General features: G+C 59.1%; 1 protein-coding gene across 2 annotated transcripts in view; it reads right to left on the bottom strand.

Moving 5' to 3' along the window:
* The window catches only part of Tsnare1 (t-SNARE domain containing 1), a 112167-nt gene that overhangs the window by 21622 nt on the left and 75927 nt on the right, over positions 1 to 14618 (bottom strand). For both annotated transcript variants that reach the window (XM_026403042.2, XM_026403043.2), the window contains exons 6-8: positions 11192 to 11282; positions 8884 to 8958; positions 8583 to 8639 (exon numbers count right to left, since the gene is read on the bottom strand). In XM_026403042.2, coding sequence (XP_026258827.1) covers positions 8583 to 8639; positions 8884 to 8958; positions 11192 to 11282 — 223 coding nt within the window. The remainder of the gene's footprint in view (positions 1 to 8582; positions 8640 to 8883; positions 8959 to 11191; positions 11283 to 14618) is intronic.

Genomic DNA, 14618 nt, shown 5'->3' with positions numbered 1-14618 from the left:
CACAGTCCCAAACCCAAGGACACAAAACACTGTGACTTCCCAGCTTCTGGGGCCACCACCGTGGCCAGAGAAAATATGCCCTGTGCACACGAACACAAAGTCCACCCTCTTGTCTGGGGCTGTGGAGCCCATGCAGAACCAGTGTCCAGCTGCAGGACAGGACCACTGGAGACTGAGGCTCAGAGAGGAACTGCCAGGACACCACACAAACAGGGCACGAAAACCAAGGGCAAGCAGCACCCACCCCGGGACCCCAGCTGAGGGACCGGGGGAGGGCTTCAGGGGTTTTCTCAACTTGCCTTTGTTCTCCATTGATTTCTTTAATCCACCAAATTTTGAAATCAAGAAAATGGTGCCTTTCCCTTCAACTAACCACATTTTCTCTGCTGGAACAATCTAGCAACACTTCCGGGCCTTCTGTGGGAGAGGGATGGGAAGGGCAGTCGCCAGGCCTCCATCTGAGCCTCTGCACTGATCAGGATGAGAAAGAGTTCCCCAGCTACAGAATCCAGCCCCTCTGTCCCCAAGGACTTGGACTTGGTCTCCCTGAGCTTCTGTGGAAGGCACAAAGTCCTCTCCCACCCTGGGAAAGGTCCCCTTCTGACAAGCCTAGCCAGCTTGGTGCATCTGCCTTTGCTGCAGGGCCCAAGGGCAACAGTGTGGGCAGAGTGTGGCCAGCTTCTCTGGGACCTGGCCCTGAACAATGGCTGGTCCCTGTCCCTGGCCGTGGTCCTGGACAGGACATAGGGTAGCCAGTGTGGAAATGACTGGGGGTGGGCCTCCCAGGTGGGCCTCTGCCTCCTCCCCATTTCCCCTGGGATGGACCCACTCGGAGCATGCACTGTCCTGCCAAAGGCAGCTCCTCAGACACCAACCAGCATAGGACACAGGGACAACATAGGGCAGGGCTGCAATCCCAGCCCAGAACTCCTGCTGGGCTCTCCAAGAGTGTCGGCAGCTGGCGAATCCATGCCTGGACCTGCCTCCCCCACTTCCACTGTGACAGGCTCTAGTACCCTCCCCTCTGTCACCTGCAAAGCCACGCTCACTCATGTTCTGTGACCCTGTAGGATTCTGATATCTGTCTGAAACAAAGACCACCATGCTGAAGGTCAAGGTGGTCACATGCAGGTTCTGGTCAGCTCACGCCAGGGGAAGTAGCTATTGGACTCCATGGAAGTTACATCGTGACCTGCACCTCCTGTGTGGCAGTCACTGTACCCCTCTGGCCTCTGACCTCCCCAGCAACACTTCTCTGAGAGCAGCCCAGTCTGAGGTCTAGAAGACAGAGTAGGAAGGACCCAGAGTCTGCTATGGCCACCTGCGGGATGCCCAGTGTGCTGAGCCATGGAGGAGGGCCCCTGTCAGCAGGTGGGGACAGGACCATGGCTCAGGGCTAGAAGACAGGCCCCAGAACCCAGTGTGAAGGGAGTTCCACCCTGCCCTATGTCTTCTCCTGGCACTCTTCTGGGGGGACGGGGTAGCCCGTACTGGGCCCAGCGCGACCTGGGGAGGAGCCCCTGGCAGGTCTCTGACCACTGTGCACTTGTGCAGCTGGACCAGGGCTGGGCATCAGGGTGGCCCCTGCACCAGTGCCTAAGGCCTCTGGAAATGACAGAGCTGCAGGAAGGACAATGGCCACCCCAGGCCTTCGGAAGGCCAAGGCACTCTTTCTCCCACCTCCTCACAACCCACAGGTGAGTGTGGTGACTCTCCTGAAGAGTGGGGTGGGGTGGAGCACCTGGCCGGTCCTCCTTCCCATGCGCCACACCGACACGGGGGAGTCAGCAGAGGCCTTTAAATAAATAAATACGCAGATAGATGAATATAAAATAAAAGATCTAAAAAATCTGTCGACAAGCGCTACTCGTCCAGGGCAATAATTATCGCCTCCCCTTCCCGTGTGGGTGGGAGGAAGTGAGCAGTGCCTGGCAGCGGGTGCGGGAGGGGTGCTGGCCCTGCGCCAGAGCCTGCGCCGCGCCTCCTCCTGCGGCCACAGCCCCCTCCAGAGCTTCCAGGGTGCTCTCGGAAAACCCTGGCCCACGACCTGTGTGGCCCTGGCACCTGCTGCGAGGTTCAGCAAGTCACAGACATTGTCTGGGCCCTGGGGCTCCCATTTGTCCAGTGGGAACAACCACGCTCCCCCACCCCCAGCCCACAATCTGTGCTCACCAGGCACTGGCCGCGTGGCCATCCTGCCTGTCGAGCACAAGACTCATGCCCATAGGGACCCACGGACATCGGAGTCTCCTGACTAACAGGAGGCCTCTTGGCTATGCCAGCCTGGGCAAGGGCCTCACTTCTCTGAGCCCTGGTCTCCACTTCTAGGACACAAAGCCGACAGCACTGCACCCAGAAGCACCTTGAGAAAAAAGACCCATGAGCAAGGGCCGGAGCACAGGGAAGGCCAGGACCAGGAGGTGGCACTTCTGACTCTCCATGGGAAACAAGGAAGACCCGTGCCATTCCTGGTGCCGAGTCAGGGACATTAGCCACTCAGGCCCCTGGAGCAACAGGCCCTAAAGCAGAGCCCAGCTGAGGCCTAGCCCACTCAACACTTCCAAAAGCTCCCAGCACACAGAGGACTCCAGAGGCACACCCAGCACACCTCCAGCCCTCCACAGTGACCTGGCCCGGAAGGGCTGGAAGGGAACGCCCACTTCCTTGGCAAAGCTCTAGGAAGCAGGCCACATGACTGCCTCAGACACACTGGGTGCCCCGGGCCTCTTGGGATGTTTGGTTTTCCAAGTCTGGGTTTCAGGGGAAGCCCCCACAAGCTGAGAACAGAGTGGGGTGTGGGCCACCCCCGCAGGCCACCAGGAATGGTGCCTTGGCTGGCTGCCCCACTGCGTGAAGGAGGTGGCGCTAGGAGATGTGGAGGGCTGTGGTGGGGCACAGCAGACCCTACAGGGCGCCAAGCCTCCCAGAACGACACAGGACAGGACACAGGACAGGGAGGGGCTGGGCGGACTGCTCAGCACACCCTGCAAGTCTGGCAAAGCTCCCCCATGCTGCCCACAGAGGCCCGATTTGGGTCTGTAGCTCAAAGCCAGCCGAAAATGGATTAGGGGTTTGGGGGCAGGTGCTGGGGGTATAGAGCACACAGGCCACTGCGGTGACTCCAGCTCAGAGACCAACAACGGTGGCCCCACTCGCCTCCAGGCCCGGGGCCAACCCATGCTGGGCAGGAGGAGGTGCTACCAAGTGCCACTGGAAAAGGGACTACACAGTTTCTCACGAAGGAGACCAAGCTCAAGGGGCATTTGTTTGGGGACGATGATGCTTGTAGGGGCCCTGCCTACCCTCCCTTGGGGGAAAAGCAGCATGATGGTGCAGACCCAGGGCAGCATCCAGGGCTTAGTCTCTGGGAAATGAGGCTCTTTCTCAATCCTCCAATCCTCCAGTCACGGAGGGCAGGAGACCCTGCACATGCCGCAGGGGCTTCACACCAGGTCCACTCCTGTGGGAAGGGCCCCCACAACTGGTCAGCAATTCCTCCAAATGGAAGTCTCTGGAGGCTATCAAAACTGTAGCAATCCTGCCCCCAATCCCATATTAAACAAAAGGGGGGCCAGGGCAGCAAGACACAGCAACTCTGCCTGGTGCCCCAGACCTCAGACGGAAGCCAAGGGACTCCGCAAGCATGGAAACGGAGCGTTTTGACCATCTGGCCTGGGGACCATGTTCGGGCAGACAGCAAGGCCGAGCAGGCCCATGGTCTCAAGAAAGATGACCCTCCACTGTGGCTTGCCCCCCCCCCCAACAGTCTCAGCTCTGCTCACTGAAACTGACCAGTTAGAGCCCACATCCGCCCAGGCGGAGGTGGCCACCTCCAGCCAGGCTGAGTGGCTCCCCACAGGAAGCTCGCTGCTCAGGTGCCCCAGTCCACAGCACCAACCTGGCAACACGCCCCTGCCTGAACAGGGTCACATGTCATCTCACTATTTATGGTTTGCAAAATTCCTGGAAGTAATCTAAGCCTCCACAATTTCTCAGAAGTGCTGCTGCCCATTCCTTCCTCATTAACAGAAACTGCCATCAAGCAGTGAATCTGCAGTCCAGGGCACACGTGCCAAGTGTCCAGTCCAGAAACACATGAGGGAGACACTGCCCAGCCAAGGCTCAGCCGGCACCAAGGCATCCTCCTCATGATGGCTACCCAGGCCCCTGGTGCTTGGTGCCAGCCATTCCTCTGGCCAGACCTTAACTCCACAGCACGTGAGTCTCCTGTGTGAGCCCAGCACAGACCACTCGTCTCCTCTGGGCACCAGGTTCGGGGTCCTGCAGGGGTGTTGCTATGAGTGTTCTTATATGTGCCTTTCAGGGAACACACATATGCACCTCCTTTGGGTAGAACTACAAGATCACCGGTAAGAAAATGCTGGACTTCACAGACATTCTATGTTCCTGAGCAGGAACAAACAATCCACAGTCACCAGTAGTGCACAGAGCTCCAGCTGCCCCACGGGCCTGCCAACACCAGGCCCTCTCAGGTATGCTTATTACACTCTTGCTTTGGTGGATGAGAGTTTGTGTGTAACAATACACTGTTGTGGTTTGCTCTCCATTTTTCTGCTGAGTCGTGTGTTGAGTGTACATTCACATGCTTATCTGTCATTTGGAAATCCTCTTCAGGGGTGTACCTAAGGCTGCCTTTTTCTTGATTTGGAAGAGGTCTTTACATAGCGTGGACATAAGTCCTCTCAGATGTGTTGTGCAAATGCCCTCTCTCTCAATGTCATATTCATCTTAACCAAGTCAAGTCTGCCACTCTCATTCTTCAGTTGGTGCTTCTGTGTTGTGGAAGAACATCCTGCCCTCAAAGCGGGGTGAAGGGCCTGCTCCGGGTGTCGGAGGAATGCTCCTGCCTTGGCTCTTGCATGAGGCTGTGCCCTGCCAGAAACATCTCTGTGCACAGGTGAGCTCAAGTCTGCAAAGGGTCCTTTTCTCTAGATCAAACACCCATGTGTCCATAGGCAGTCCACCTAGGCAGGCCACGAACTCTGACCAGCATGTGTGTGAGGGTCTGTGTCTACCTGTACATGCCGCAGGGGCTTCACACCAGGTCCTCATGTCTGCTGGTGGGAATCCTGCGCTGTGTTCTTAGGCAGGACTGGCTCCCTGCTTTGGTCTGCTCTGTTCCCAGGTACACGTCAGGGTCTGTATGACCACATACACAGCATGCGCTCTCAAGCCATGGAGTCTCCCTCTGGACGGGGAGCTGCAGACCCTCTACTAAAAGCCAGCACCTCTGTCCGCCTGGTGTTGCCCTCCCATCTCGGGCCCTTTCACCGTCTCTCTCAGCAACGATGCAGTTTCCACAATGGCCTCAGGCAGCTCTTCACAGGCTTTTCCCCACCCTCGATGCTACTGAGTTGGTGTTGCTTTCTCTTCTCCTTCGAGATGGTGTCTGCCATGTGCCCAGCTCATCCTGAGCTCCTGGGCTCAGTGGTCCTTCCCACTCAGCCCCTCCACTAGCTGGGGCTATGGGCACTAACTGTGAAGAATGACTGAAGTAATATCACGTTTTCAATGTAATTTCTGTCTTCCCAGATGCTGAGCTAGCATCTCAACTCTCACCAGTTCCAAGTCCCGGCGGGTCCTCGGAAGCAGCCTGCCCCGCTCTGCCTGGTTCTCCCACCTGTCTCTTCATGCCCACCACACTGCACAGGTCCACACAATGCCAATGGAGGGGACAGAACTAGGTGCCCTATCCCCGAGCTCAGGAGATGACGTTTGCCCAGCAGAGTGCAACGAGCTTCGGGTTCTGCAGGTCCCTCTTACAGGTCCAAGTCACCCTGCCAATTCCTGCTCTGCCCTTTTCCCAGCACCCCTGAGTGGGGCTTTTCTGGGTGTGCTGGGACAGCCCTGGCGTCGCCCATGTGTTCTAGCAGGTGAATCACCAACTGTTTCTGAATTGACCAGCCTTGCACTCCCAGAGCCGACCCTGCTCTATGAGGACATGTCCCCGACCCATGTGCCCTGCCTTCCTCTGCAACTGTGCTTCCAGCTGAGGCCACACTCCTGTCTCCACTCAGAAATGGAGCTGCCACTCAGGAGCGCTCAGCTCTGCTTCTCTGAAAATGCTTCCACTTTGCCTAAGGACCCCATCTGAAGACTCCCAGCAGCTGCAGGGTAACGGCCAGGACTGTCGGAGCTGCCCTGGAAGCAGACGCCTGTAAGTCCCGAGGCTCGGGGTTCTGAACAGTCACTGCCTTCCTCTGGCACGGCAGGGCCAGGTCACAGTAACTTGGGCGTTACCCCAGCTCGGATAACACAGTGTGGCTCCAGGAGTAGATGTCACCTGCTGGGTTGAGTCCACTCACCTGTTCCTCTGTAGTCCTACCCCTTTGCCCTTTGGGGGTAGAACATTCCATGGAACAGCCTCCCCCAATAACACCTGGGTTCGAGGAGCACGCTCTCTCTTGCCTGCCTTGCCTCGTGTGGGAGCTGGGTTGGAGGAGCCGTCACAGAACCAGAGAAAAAGGTATTTCTCTGTCTCTGTGTGTTTACTTGGTGCAGCCCAGTTCACCTGGGGTGACCCTGACTGGGTTAGTCACGTGTCTCGACCCAGTGCGACCCAGTGCAACCCAGCACGACCCAGCACAGGGGCGCTTCCGCCATCTCCTGGCCCTTATCTCTTCTGTGAGCTGTGGTTCCTGTGCCTTCAAACACAGTGTGGCCTTCTCCTCTGGCGTAACGTGCTTTTAAGATTTTCTGTGGTTTCAAAATCTTTTAAGATTGATTTCTGTCTTTGGTTTTCAAATTTTTATTACTATATAACCAAGGATTTTATTTAAATCAGGGACAAACTTACTCTACTTACCATAAAGTCTCTTGGATCTGTGCTTGCAGTATTTGGACAGTCTGGGGAAATTTTTAGCCATTACTCTTCAAACATTAGTTCTATCCATTCTTCCCCTCTGTTCATCCAGGCTTCCAACTACTACATTCTTCTGTGGATCTTTTTGGGGTCGTTGTGCCACCAAGCTACACCCCCAGCCCTTGTTCTTTATTTTTCATTTTGAGACAGGGCCTCACCAAGTCGCTTAGACTGGGCTTGAACTTGGCATTCTCCTCCTCAGCCTCCCAAGTTGCTGGGCATGGCTGTGGCACTGGACACCTTCCCACCCCTTACCTGTGTCATCGCCTTCCAGTTCATCAATCCTGCCTTCTTCTAACCTGAGAGCTGGCCAGTCTCCTGAGGTCTTCATTAGTCATGGTGTGTTCAACGCTAGACTTCTCCATGTGCAGATTCAAGTTCTCTAGGAAAGTCCCACCACCTCATCCAACTCCTTCCACATTTGCACAGCTTCATTAAGTTCACATCCAATCATTTCAACCCACACTCCCTGAAGATTGGTCACTATTTATTCTTCCCAGTACCAGGCATTTTTGGTTAAAATCCTAGATGCCACAAATGAGCAACCAGAGACATCAGACCATGGACTTGTCTTCCAGAAGGAACACGACCATCCTTGGGCACCCAGCGGGCACGGTGTCAGGGCTTACTGGGATCGGCCTCCTCCTGGTTCCTCTGATGCTCAGGGCTCTCAACTGGCCTGTGGTGCCCACAATAGCCCTTCCTCCCGTGGGCCTTATACCACACCTGCCTCAGCACTCTGAGTGCCGAGGTCCCGCTGGCTCTTCTGCTGAGGCCTCTGTCCTGCTCCCTGGCCTGGCACAGCAGGCCCACACAGCATGCAGATCAGCAGAGCCCTCAGGGGGCTGCACGGGGCGGGGCGGGGCAGGCTGGGGCTGTCTTTCTCCAGGAGGACGTGCTCCTCAAGCCCTGGCTGAGGAAGTCTGAGTTCTAGAACCTGTCCTCCTGGCCCAGTGAGGCTGCTGAGGCTCCAGGCCACCCTGCCCAGTGTGGCCAATGGAATCTGTCTCTCGTGTGCCGGCTGGTCTGTGTGTGGCACGTCTCTGAGTCGGGGTGTGTGTATATCCTGGCTTTACGTGGCTCTCACAGGCAGCTGCCTATGCTAAGGTGGAGGATGTGAGATCCTGGAGGGTGTGAGATCCTGGTCCCCAGTGCAGTGACAGGAAGGTGGAAGGACCTTATGAGGTGATCAGGTGGCTGGGCCTGCCCTTGGAAGGGCCTGCAGAGGTGCCAGGGCAGCCTGCTTAGCCCTGCAGGATGAAGAGTTGTAAAAGTGCACCTGACCACGTCGCACTCTGGCTTTCCACGCACCACAAGACTCCTGCCACTGGGATGCCAACTTCCAGGGGACCCTCAGTAGAGGCCAAGTTGATGGGACCACTTGCACTTGCAGCCTCCAAACTGGGAGCTCAATAAACCTTTTCTTTATAAAGCACTCGGTCTCAAGTATTCTGTTATAGAAAATAAGAAAGTGTGATGCTACACGCAACCATCAGCAGTCACTTGGGAAGCTTCCTAGGGTTGGCACCATGCCAAAGCCCAAAGGTCAGAACGCCGGAGCTCTACAAGCTGGACACTGAGGCAGACCCTGGAATGGGCCTGTCCCCAGCTTCCCATCCTCTCCTGGAGCACAGACGGCAACGGAGTCGGTACTGACCCCACAGCCACTGCCTGACCACAGTACCCACGTGGCACCCACCTGTTTGATGCCCCTCTGAGCTGTGGGAAGCAATGCTCTGGACTTTTCTGCAATTTTCTGTTGGAAAAAGTACAAGAGGAGAAAGAAATGAAGAACGTTAAAGGTGGAAAGAGAAGGGTCAGATAAACCACAGGCCCTGAGAGCAAAGCACACCGGGGGAGCCAGGCCCTGGGCAGGCTCGCAGGACTGGCTGGACAGCCTCAGAGGGCCTCGTTCCCCACGCCACCCAGAGACAGCCAGCCGAGGTATGCTCCAGGGCCCACAGCCCCCACTGGCCTGCACCCCGCCCGCGGCACCTCACCTTTTGGACCACTCCGTACCGCTGAATGGCATCTGCTAGCTGGATCTTCAGCCGGTCCAGCTGAAGGCGCTCCTGCTACAGACAGAGGGCAGTACGGGGCGCTGAGGCCTGGCCCTGCCCTGCCGCCCCTGTCATGGTGCTCTCTGCGCCCCTCTCTGCCCAGCAGGGCCACAGCCCAGCTTCTCCATGCATCGTCACACCCCCACCCTGAGGACGTGGCTCATCGCCACTGCCGTCATCAGCCAGAGTCCCAGTGACACCAGCACCATAGGACCCACGGAGCGCGACCAGCACTGCCAGGAGCCCGGAGCTACTGTGGCCCAGTGTGTGGCTTGGCCCCTCAGCAGCCCAAGCACTGTGGTCGCCCCACAGCCCAGGAGACCATGACCCGAGTCCTGACTGGCCCAGTCCAGGCCTCAGGTACTGGAGCCCGGTCCGAGGGACCCATGCCTTGTCCTACTGCTGTTCCCCTCCCCCGCAACACCGCCTCTCAGCCTGCTCCCCTGCTGTTCAGCACCACACCCCGCCACCAAGACATGAACTGCCACTGAGCTGGTGCTCCAGAAGCATTTATCAGGTGAGGGGCTGGACAGGACAGGCCTGGAGTCAGTGTCCCTGCTCAGGTTGGCCACGGACCCCACTGACTGATAGGGCCTCCCCTCCCGCCTCCAGCCCTGTGGAACTGGCACCAAGGAAACCACAGCAGCCCTAGTGCCCTGCCCAGCCTGGGTGCTTCAGTGTGGTCCCAGCAGACCTGGCTGTCCACAGCCACCAGACACCGCCACCCACTGCCACTAACGCCCATGGCGAGAGGTGCTGGTGTGGGCAGATGAGCTGTGGCCCGTGCTTGAGGGACAGGCTTTCCAACACTGGGCCCACACGCCCACTCAGCAGTTGGTGGAGCCTGTTTCAGTGACCTGGGTGGGTGGCCTCTGGTCACTGATATCACACGTGAACCCCAGGACAGAGCAAGTAGCCTGGGGGAGCACAGCACTGTCCCCGCTGCTGCCCATGGTGTCTGTCTGCTGCTTGAGCATTCCTCCAGAGAGCCGCCTGGCACCCACCCCAGCATGCACCTCTGGGAGGCTGCACTGATGTCCCCCTGTGCCCTACTCACCAGACCAGCTCAGGAAGGAGAAAGGGGACCTGGGCATGCTTCCTAGAGCTATCAGGCCACGGAGCCCCCAAAACAAGGGGCTCCACACCCACCTTGCGAGGGAGCAGTGAGCACCACACAGAAGGCAGCCAGGTTGCCAGGGTCCCTCCCTCGGCAGTGGAGGTGGCTACGGTGACCTAAACCATCTCATTCCGTAAAGCTCGGGCCGGGTGAGGGAGGCACCGAGAGCCACATGGCGGGTGCTTCCCCACAGACTCTTGTTAGAGCAAGGAGAAGCCCAGTCCTCAACCCCTACCCACATGGGCAGCTGAACCCTCAGGCCCGTCTGCTGTAACCTCGACCTCCCTCCACCCAGCATCCCCCCGCACACTGGGCAGCTGCTCCCCATGCCTCCCAACACCACGGGCCCACAGCAGTGCCCCCTCCTTCAGGCCACGGCATGTGGTGAGTCCTCCTCCTGTGAGGCCCTGTCATGTCCTGCACTTGCCCAGGGCCAGTGGACACTGCGTGGTCCAGAGTCCTCCCACGGCACTGTGGGAGCCACCAAGGAAGGCTCCCAGCCCATTTGTGCCTCCTCGCTGCAATTTCACAAGCAAGTCTGTGGGGTCTCAGGTGGAGTAGGGCAGACGGACACCCAGTAGGCTGTCATTTAGAACATTGCCACACCGGGGTCCACCAACAGCACAGAGGACTCAGACCACCGTGCCTGGTGCAGCTCATCCCTGCTCTCGCCATCACCCCCATCAGTGCGCCTACCACTGGCCACAGTCTCTGCACCATGCTGGTACCCCAGGAGCTCAGGTGACCTGAAGCACACACGGGAGGGCGTGCACGAGTCACCTACACATGATACACCACTCTATGCAAGGGACTTGGCTGAACACGGACTTTGGTATCCAGGGGTGACACTGACCCTGGGGTCGTCAGTCTCCATTCAGGAAGGCCCAGCCAAGACTCGGACACCCTCACCACAACCACAAGGCAGGTGCCAGGAGAGCAGTCGCAGCAGCCACCCCTGGCCCCTGCTGCTCAAAGGGCCCACACACCCAGTTCTGGCCCCTGAGCCACATGTGGCCGAACCCAGGGCAGCCTGAGTATCCATCTGTGCACACGGATCCCCCTACCCCTCCAGGGCCCCCTCCCCTCCCTCAGGGGCCTCCCTGGTCTGGCCCAGCCCTCAGGGAAACATACCAGACAGGAGCCCCGCAGGAGCTCTGACGTCTGCTTCAAGGCACCAGCACTGGCTGACACGGCTCTGTTGGTCTCCTGCTGCATCGTGTGCCTGGGGCAGGGAAGGGGCGGGGAGAAGGGGACACAGCAGGCAGAGGGACAGGCAGAGCCCAGCCAGCAAACGGAGAGGAGCAGAGAGAAGGGAGAGAAGCAGCAGGCAGGGCCGGAGGGGCAGGACAGGCAGAGGGCGGGAGGGGCAGGGACAGCAGGCAGAGGGTGGGGGGCAGCAAGGTGAGCTGCGTGGGAGGCAGAGGCCACCTCCAGGACCACCCCAAACATAGTCGCGCGGCTCAGAGCCGTCCAGCCCGCCACGGGCAGCCTGGGCACCAGTGAGGAGGCCCGGCCAACCTCCCTGCAAAGGGGTCTCAATGCTGAGCAGAGCATGGCTCTGGGGCCCAGGGTGAGCCTGTTGCCACCCCCAGAGCAGTGGCATGAGAGGGCCTAGGCAACCCTGGCCACAGTCCAGCTGCAGCTTTGAATGTGGCCCCAGCAGCAAATGAGACCAGGGCTCTTTGCAGGCGCTGACCCTCCCCAGTGGAGTGACACCTGGGTATATACATCCAAGTCACACCCAAGAGAGGTGGGACCCTGGCCTGGCAGAACCCAGAGAGCCCTCCTGACCCTGCGCAGGGCAGCCCAAGGCGAGGCAGCACTGCACTCCCAGGACCCGCAGTGGTCAGGGCAGTGCAGGTCTCAGGCTCTCAAAGGCCACCCACTGGTGCTGGCACCTGACCAGGTGACACCCAGCAGGCAGTGCACTGTCCGCACCACAGGTCACAGCCACCTGTTGAGGGGTTCACGGCCCCAGCCGTGCCTCCCCTCCACGGCCCTTCAGTGGCAGGGCGTGGCAGTCTGTGCAGGAGAGAGCTGGGGCGGGCTGAGGAGGAGCCAGGAAAGGCTGGTGACAGCAGCAGGGACAGGGGCCTTCCGGCCCCAATGACTCCATGGCATGGCTGCTACCCAGCTAGGACTTGCCTCCTGGTCCTCCTCCTTCCAGGGGCTGCCCACTCACTGTGCCGACGGCCACGTGACAGAGCCTGACACTCCACCCTGGACCACCACCTCACTGCCACTCCCCACAAGGACCTCTTCAGCGAGCTTGCCAGTCCCACAGCCTGAGACCCACCTGAGCGCCCTCGTCCCATGGTCCTGCCCCCACCTGGACCTGATCTCCAGACTGTCCTCCCTAATGACCCTCGGTCCATCCGCCTGGGCATCCCACTGCTCTCACATTCGCCTGCCCAGGATCTCCCGACTTCCCCATCTCTGCCCCGTACTCCCAGCCTTCCTGTCTCTTCAGCAAAACTCTCGGCTCCCATGTCCCCATCCTCCATTTCCCAGTCTGGCATGTGGGGGTGACTGCACAGCCAAGACCCGCTCGGCAGTCAGAGACACACTGGCCCTGCTCCTCTGTGCCCCAGGGCTCCTGCAGGCCTCTTGCCCCTCACGGCCACAGCGTCCCAGGCACAGTCCCTGGAGAAGAGGTGCTAAAAGCAGGTCATGTCCCAGCCCTCACACTGGCCAGCCATTCCACGTGTCACTCTCACAAAGCCAAAGTCCCTGCACAGTGCTCCAGCCTCCCCTGGCCCTATCCCTGCCCTTCACGGGCCCTCCCGTCCCACCCCTGCTGATGCCCATCCGGACAACCCCACATTGGTGCTTTGCTCCCCGTGACCCTGCAGCCCCTAGACAGCTGGGGCAACAACCCTGGCTGTGAACTGGCACTGTGTCTGCAGGGCAGTGGGCAAGACACTCGGCACAGCCCAGGGCTGGCTCCCCGGGAGGCCAGGCTGTGACTACCCACACCTGCCTCTGGCCGGCACTGATGCTCCTCTCCTCAGACTCCATCCCAAAAATGGTGGCCGCCACATCTTCATGGAGTCATCAGCACTAGAGCAAGGGCAGTTGGTTCTGGGCCGGGTCCTGTAGGTCCTCTTCCACGGGCATCTCCTCTCTGTCCCCTCACAAGTCTCCCTTACCCAACCCGGCCACCCAAGGCCGTAGGCACAGCAGGTGCTCAGCCAGCAAACCTACGCAGCAGCAGTGAAGCGGCCGGAGGGGGCGCCCCGCAGAGGGAAGGCAGCCCACTGCAGTTACAGTGCCGGCCACCCTGCCCCCGCCAACTCAGAGAGCAGTCAGAGGAGGCGCAGAGCTATGGGTGCAGCAGAGCAGGGCTCCTCCCAGGCGCTCAGAGCTCGGGCATCAGGAACGAGGAGAAGCTCCAGCTCCGGAGCCCTGGGGAGCCAGCCACCTACCTACACACACAGAGGAGGGGTGTGACCACACGGTCAAGGGCAGACCCAGGTGGACACAGCCAATGGGGCCAAAGAGCTCTCTCTGAAGGTCAAGATTGCACAACTGTAGCTGGAAATGACAGGAACAGTCACAAACAAGACATATGGAGAATGAAAAGGGACGTGACCACAGACCCAACGTGAAGGGAGACAAGAAGGACCAACACCACTCAACAGACAGGCCTGAGGACGCCGGCGGTGGCGAGACTGAAACTGCAACTGAAACACCACCAGACAGACCCAGGTGAGCCGGCTCCACCACCAGGGAACAAGCGGCCCGGGGGCAGACTGCAGGAGCAGCCCCCACCACGCCAAAGCCGAGCACAGACCCAGAGAAGAGAGACAGCAGGCGTCCCACAGAGCCCAGGACAGACCTCGGACAGACAGCAAGAAAGGAGGCGGGGCACTGCCGAGGGGGCGCTGACCCAGGGTTCAGAGGTGGCCTGACACTTCAAAGTCAGGTATGAGCCGGGCACAAGGCCACACAAGTGATTCCAGCAGCTCAGGAGGCCGAGACAGGTGGCACACAGGTTGGAGGCCAGCTGCAGTCCAAATAAAAAGGACTGGGGATGTAGCTCAGTGGAAAACTGCCCTGGGGGTCAATCCTCGAACAAAAGGAAAGGCCAGGCTCTAACTGTGACTTGGACAGCTCACTAAGTTAGGAGGAGCCAGCCTTGATGCAATCCGACACTCGACACTCACGACTGAGAGTCTAAGGAAACTAGAGCAAGAGACCCCACACTGCTCTCACAGGAGGCCAGGGTATCCATGTCCCTGCACACAGGAAATCCCGAAGGTCCAGGGAAAAGCTCCTGGAACCAATAATGAACCTGAGGCCCCACAGGACACCAGCAATGCACAAAAAACAGCTGTGGCCAAGAGTGGACAGTGGAATGTGGACAATGCCACCAAAAGCAGTGTTCAGCCTCAAGGTCCCTGAGCCACTTCCAACAGAACAAGGATAAACACAAAACTCACCCCTGGAAAGCCCGAGGCACTGCCGAGAGAATCAACAGAAAGGCGCACTCCGGGCACACAGGGCGCCTTTAAGAGGGCCATTCTCACAGAGGTCTGCAGACGCCACGCAACCGAGT

The sequence above is a fragment of the Urocitellus parryii genome, chromosome 7 (genome assembly GCF_045843805.1).
Source record: "Urocitellus parryii isolate mUroPar1 chromosome 7, mUroPar1.hap1, whole genome shotgun sequence".
Classification (NCBI taxonomy): Eukaryota; Metazoa; Chordata; class Mammalia; order Rodentia; family Sciuridae; genus Urocitellus; species Urocitellus parryii.
This window is presented reverse-complemented; position numbering and strand designations above follow the sequence as displayed.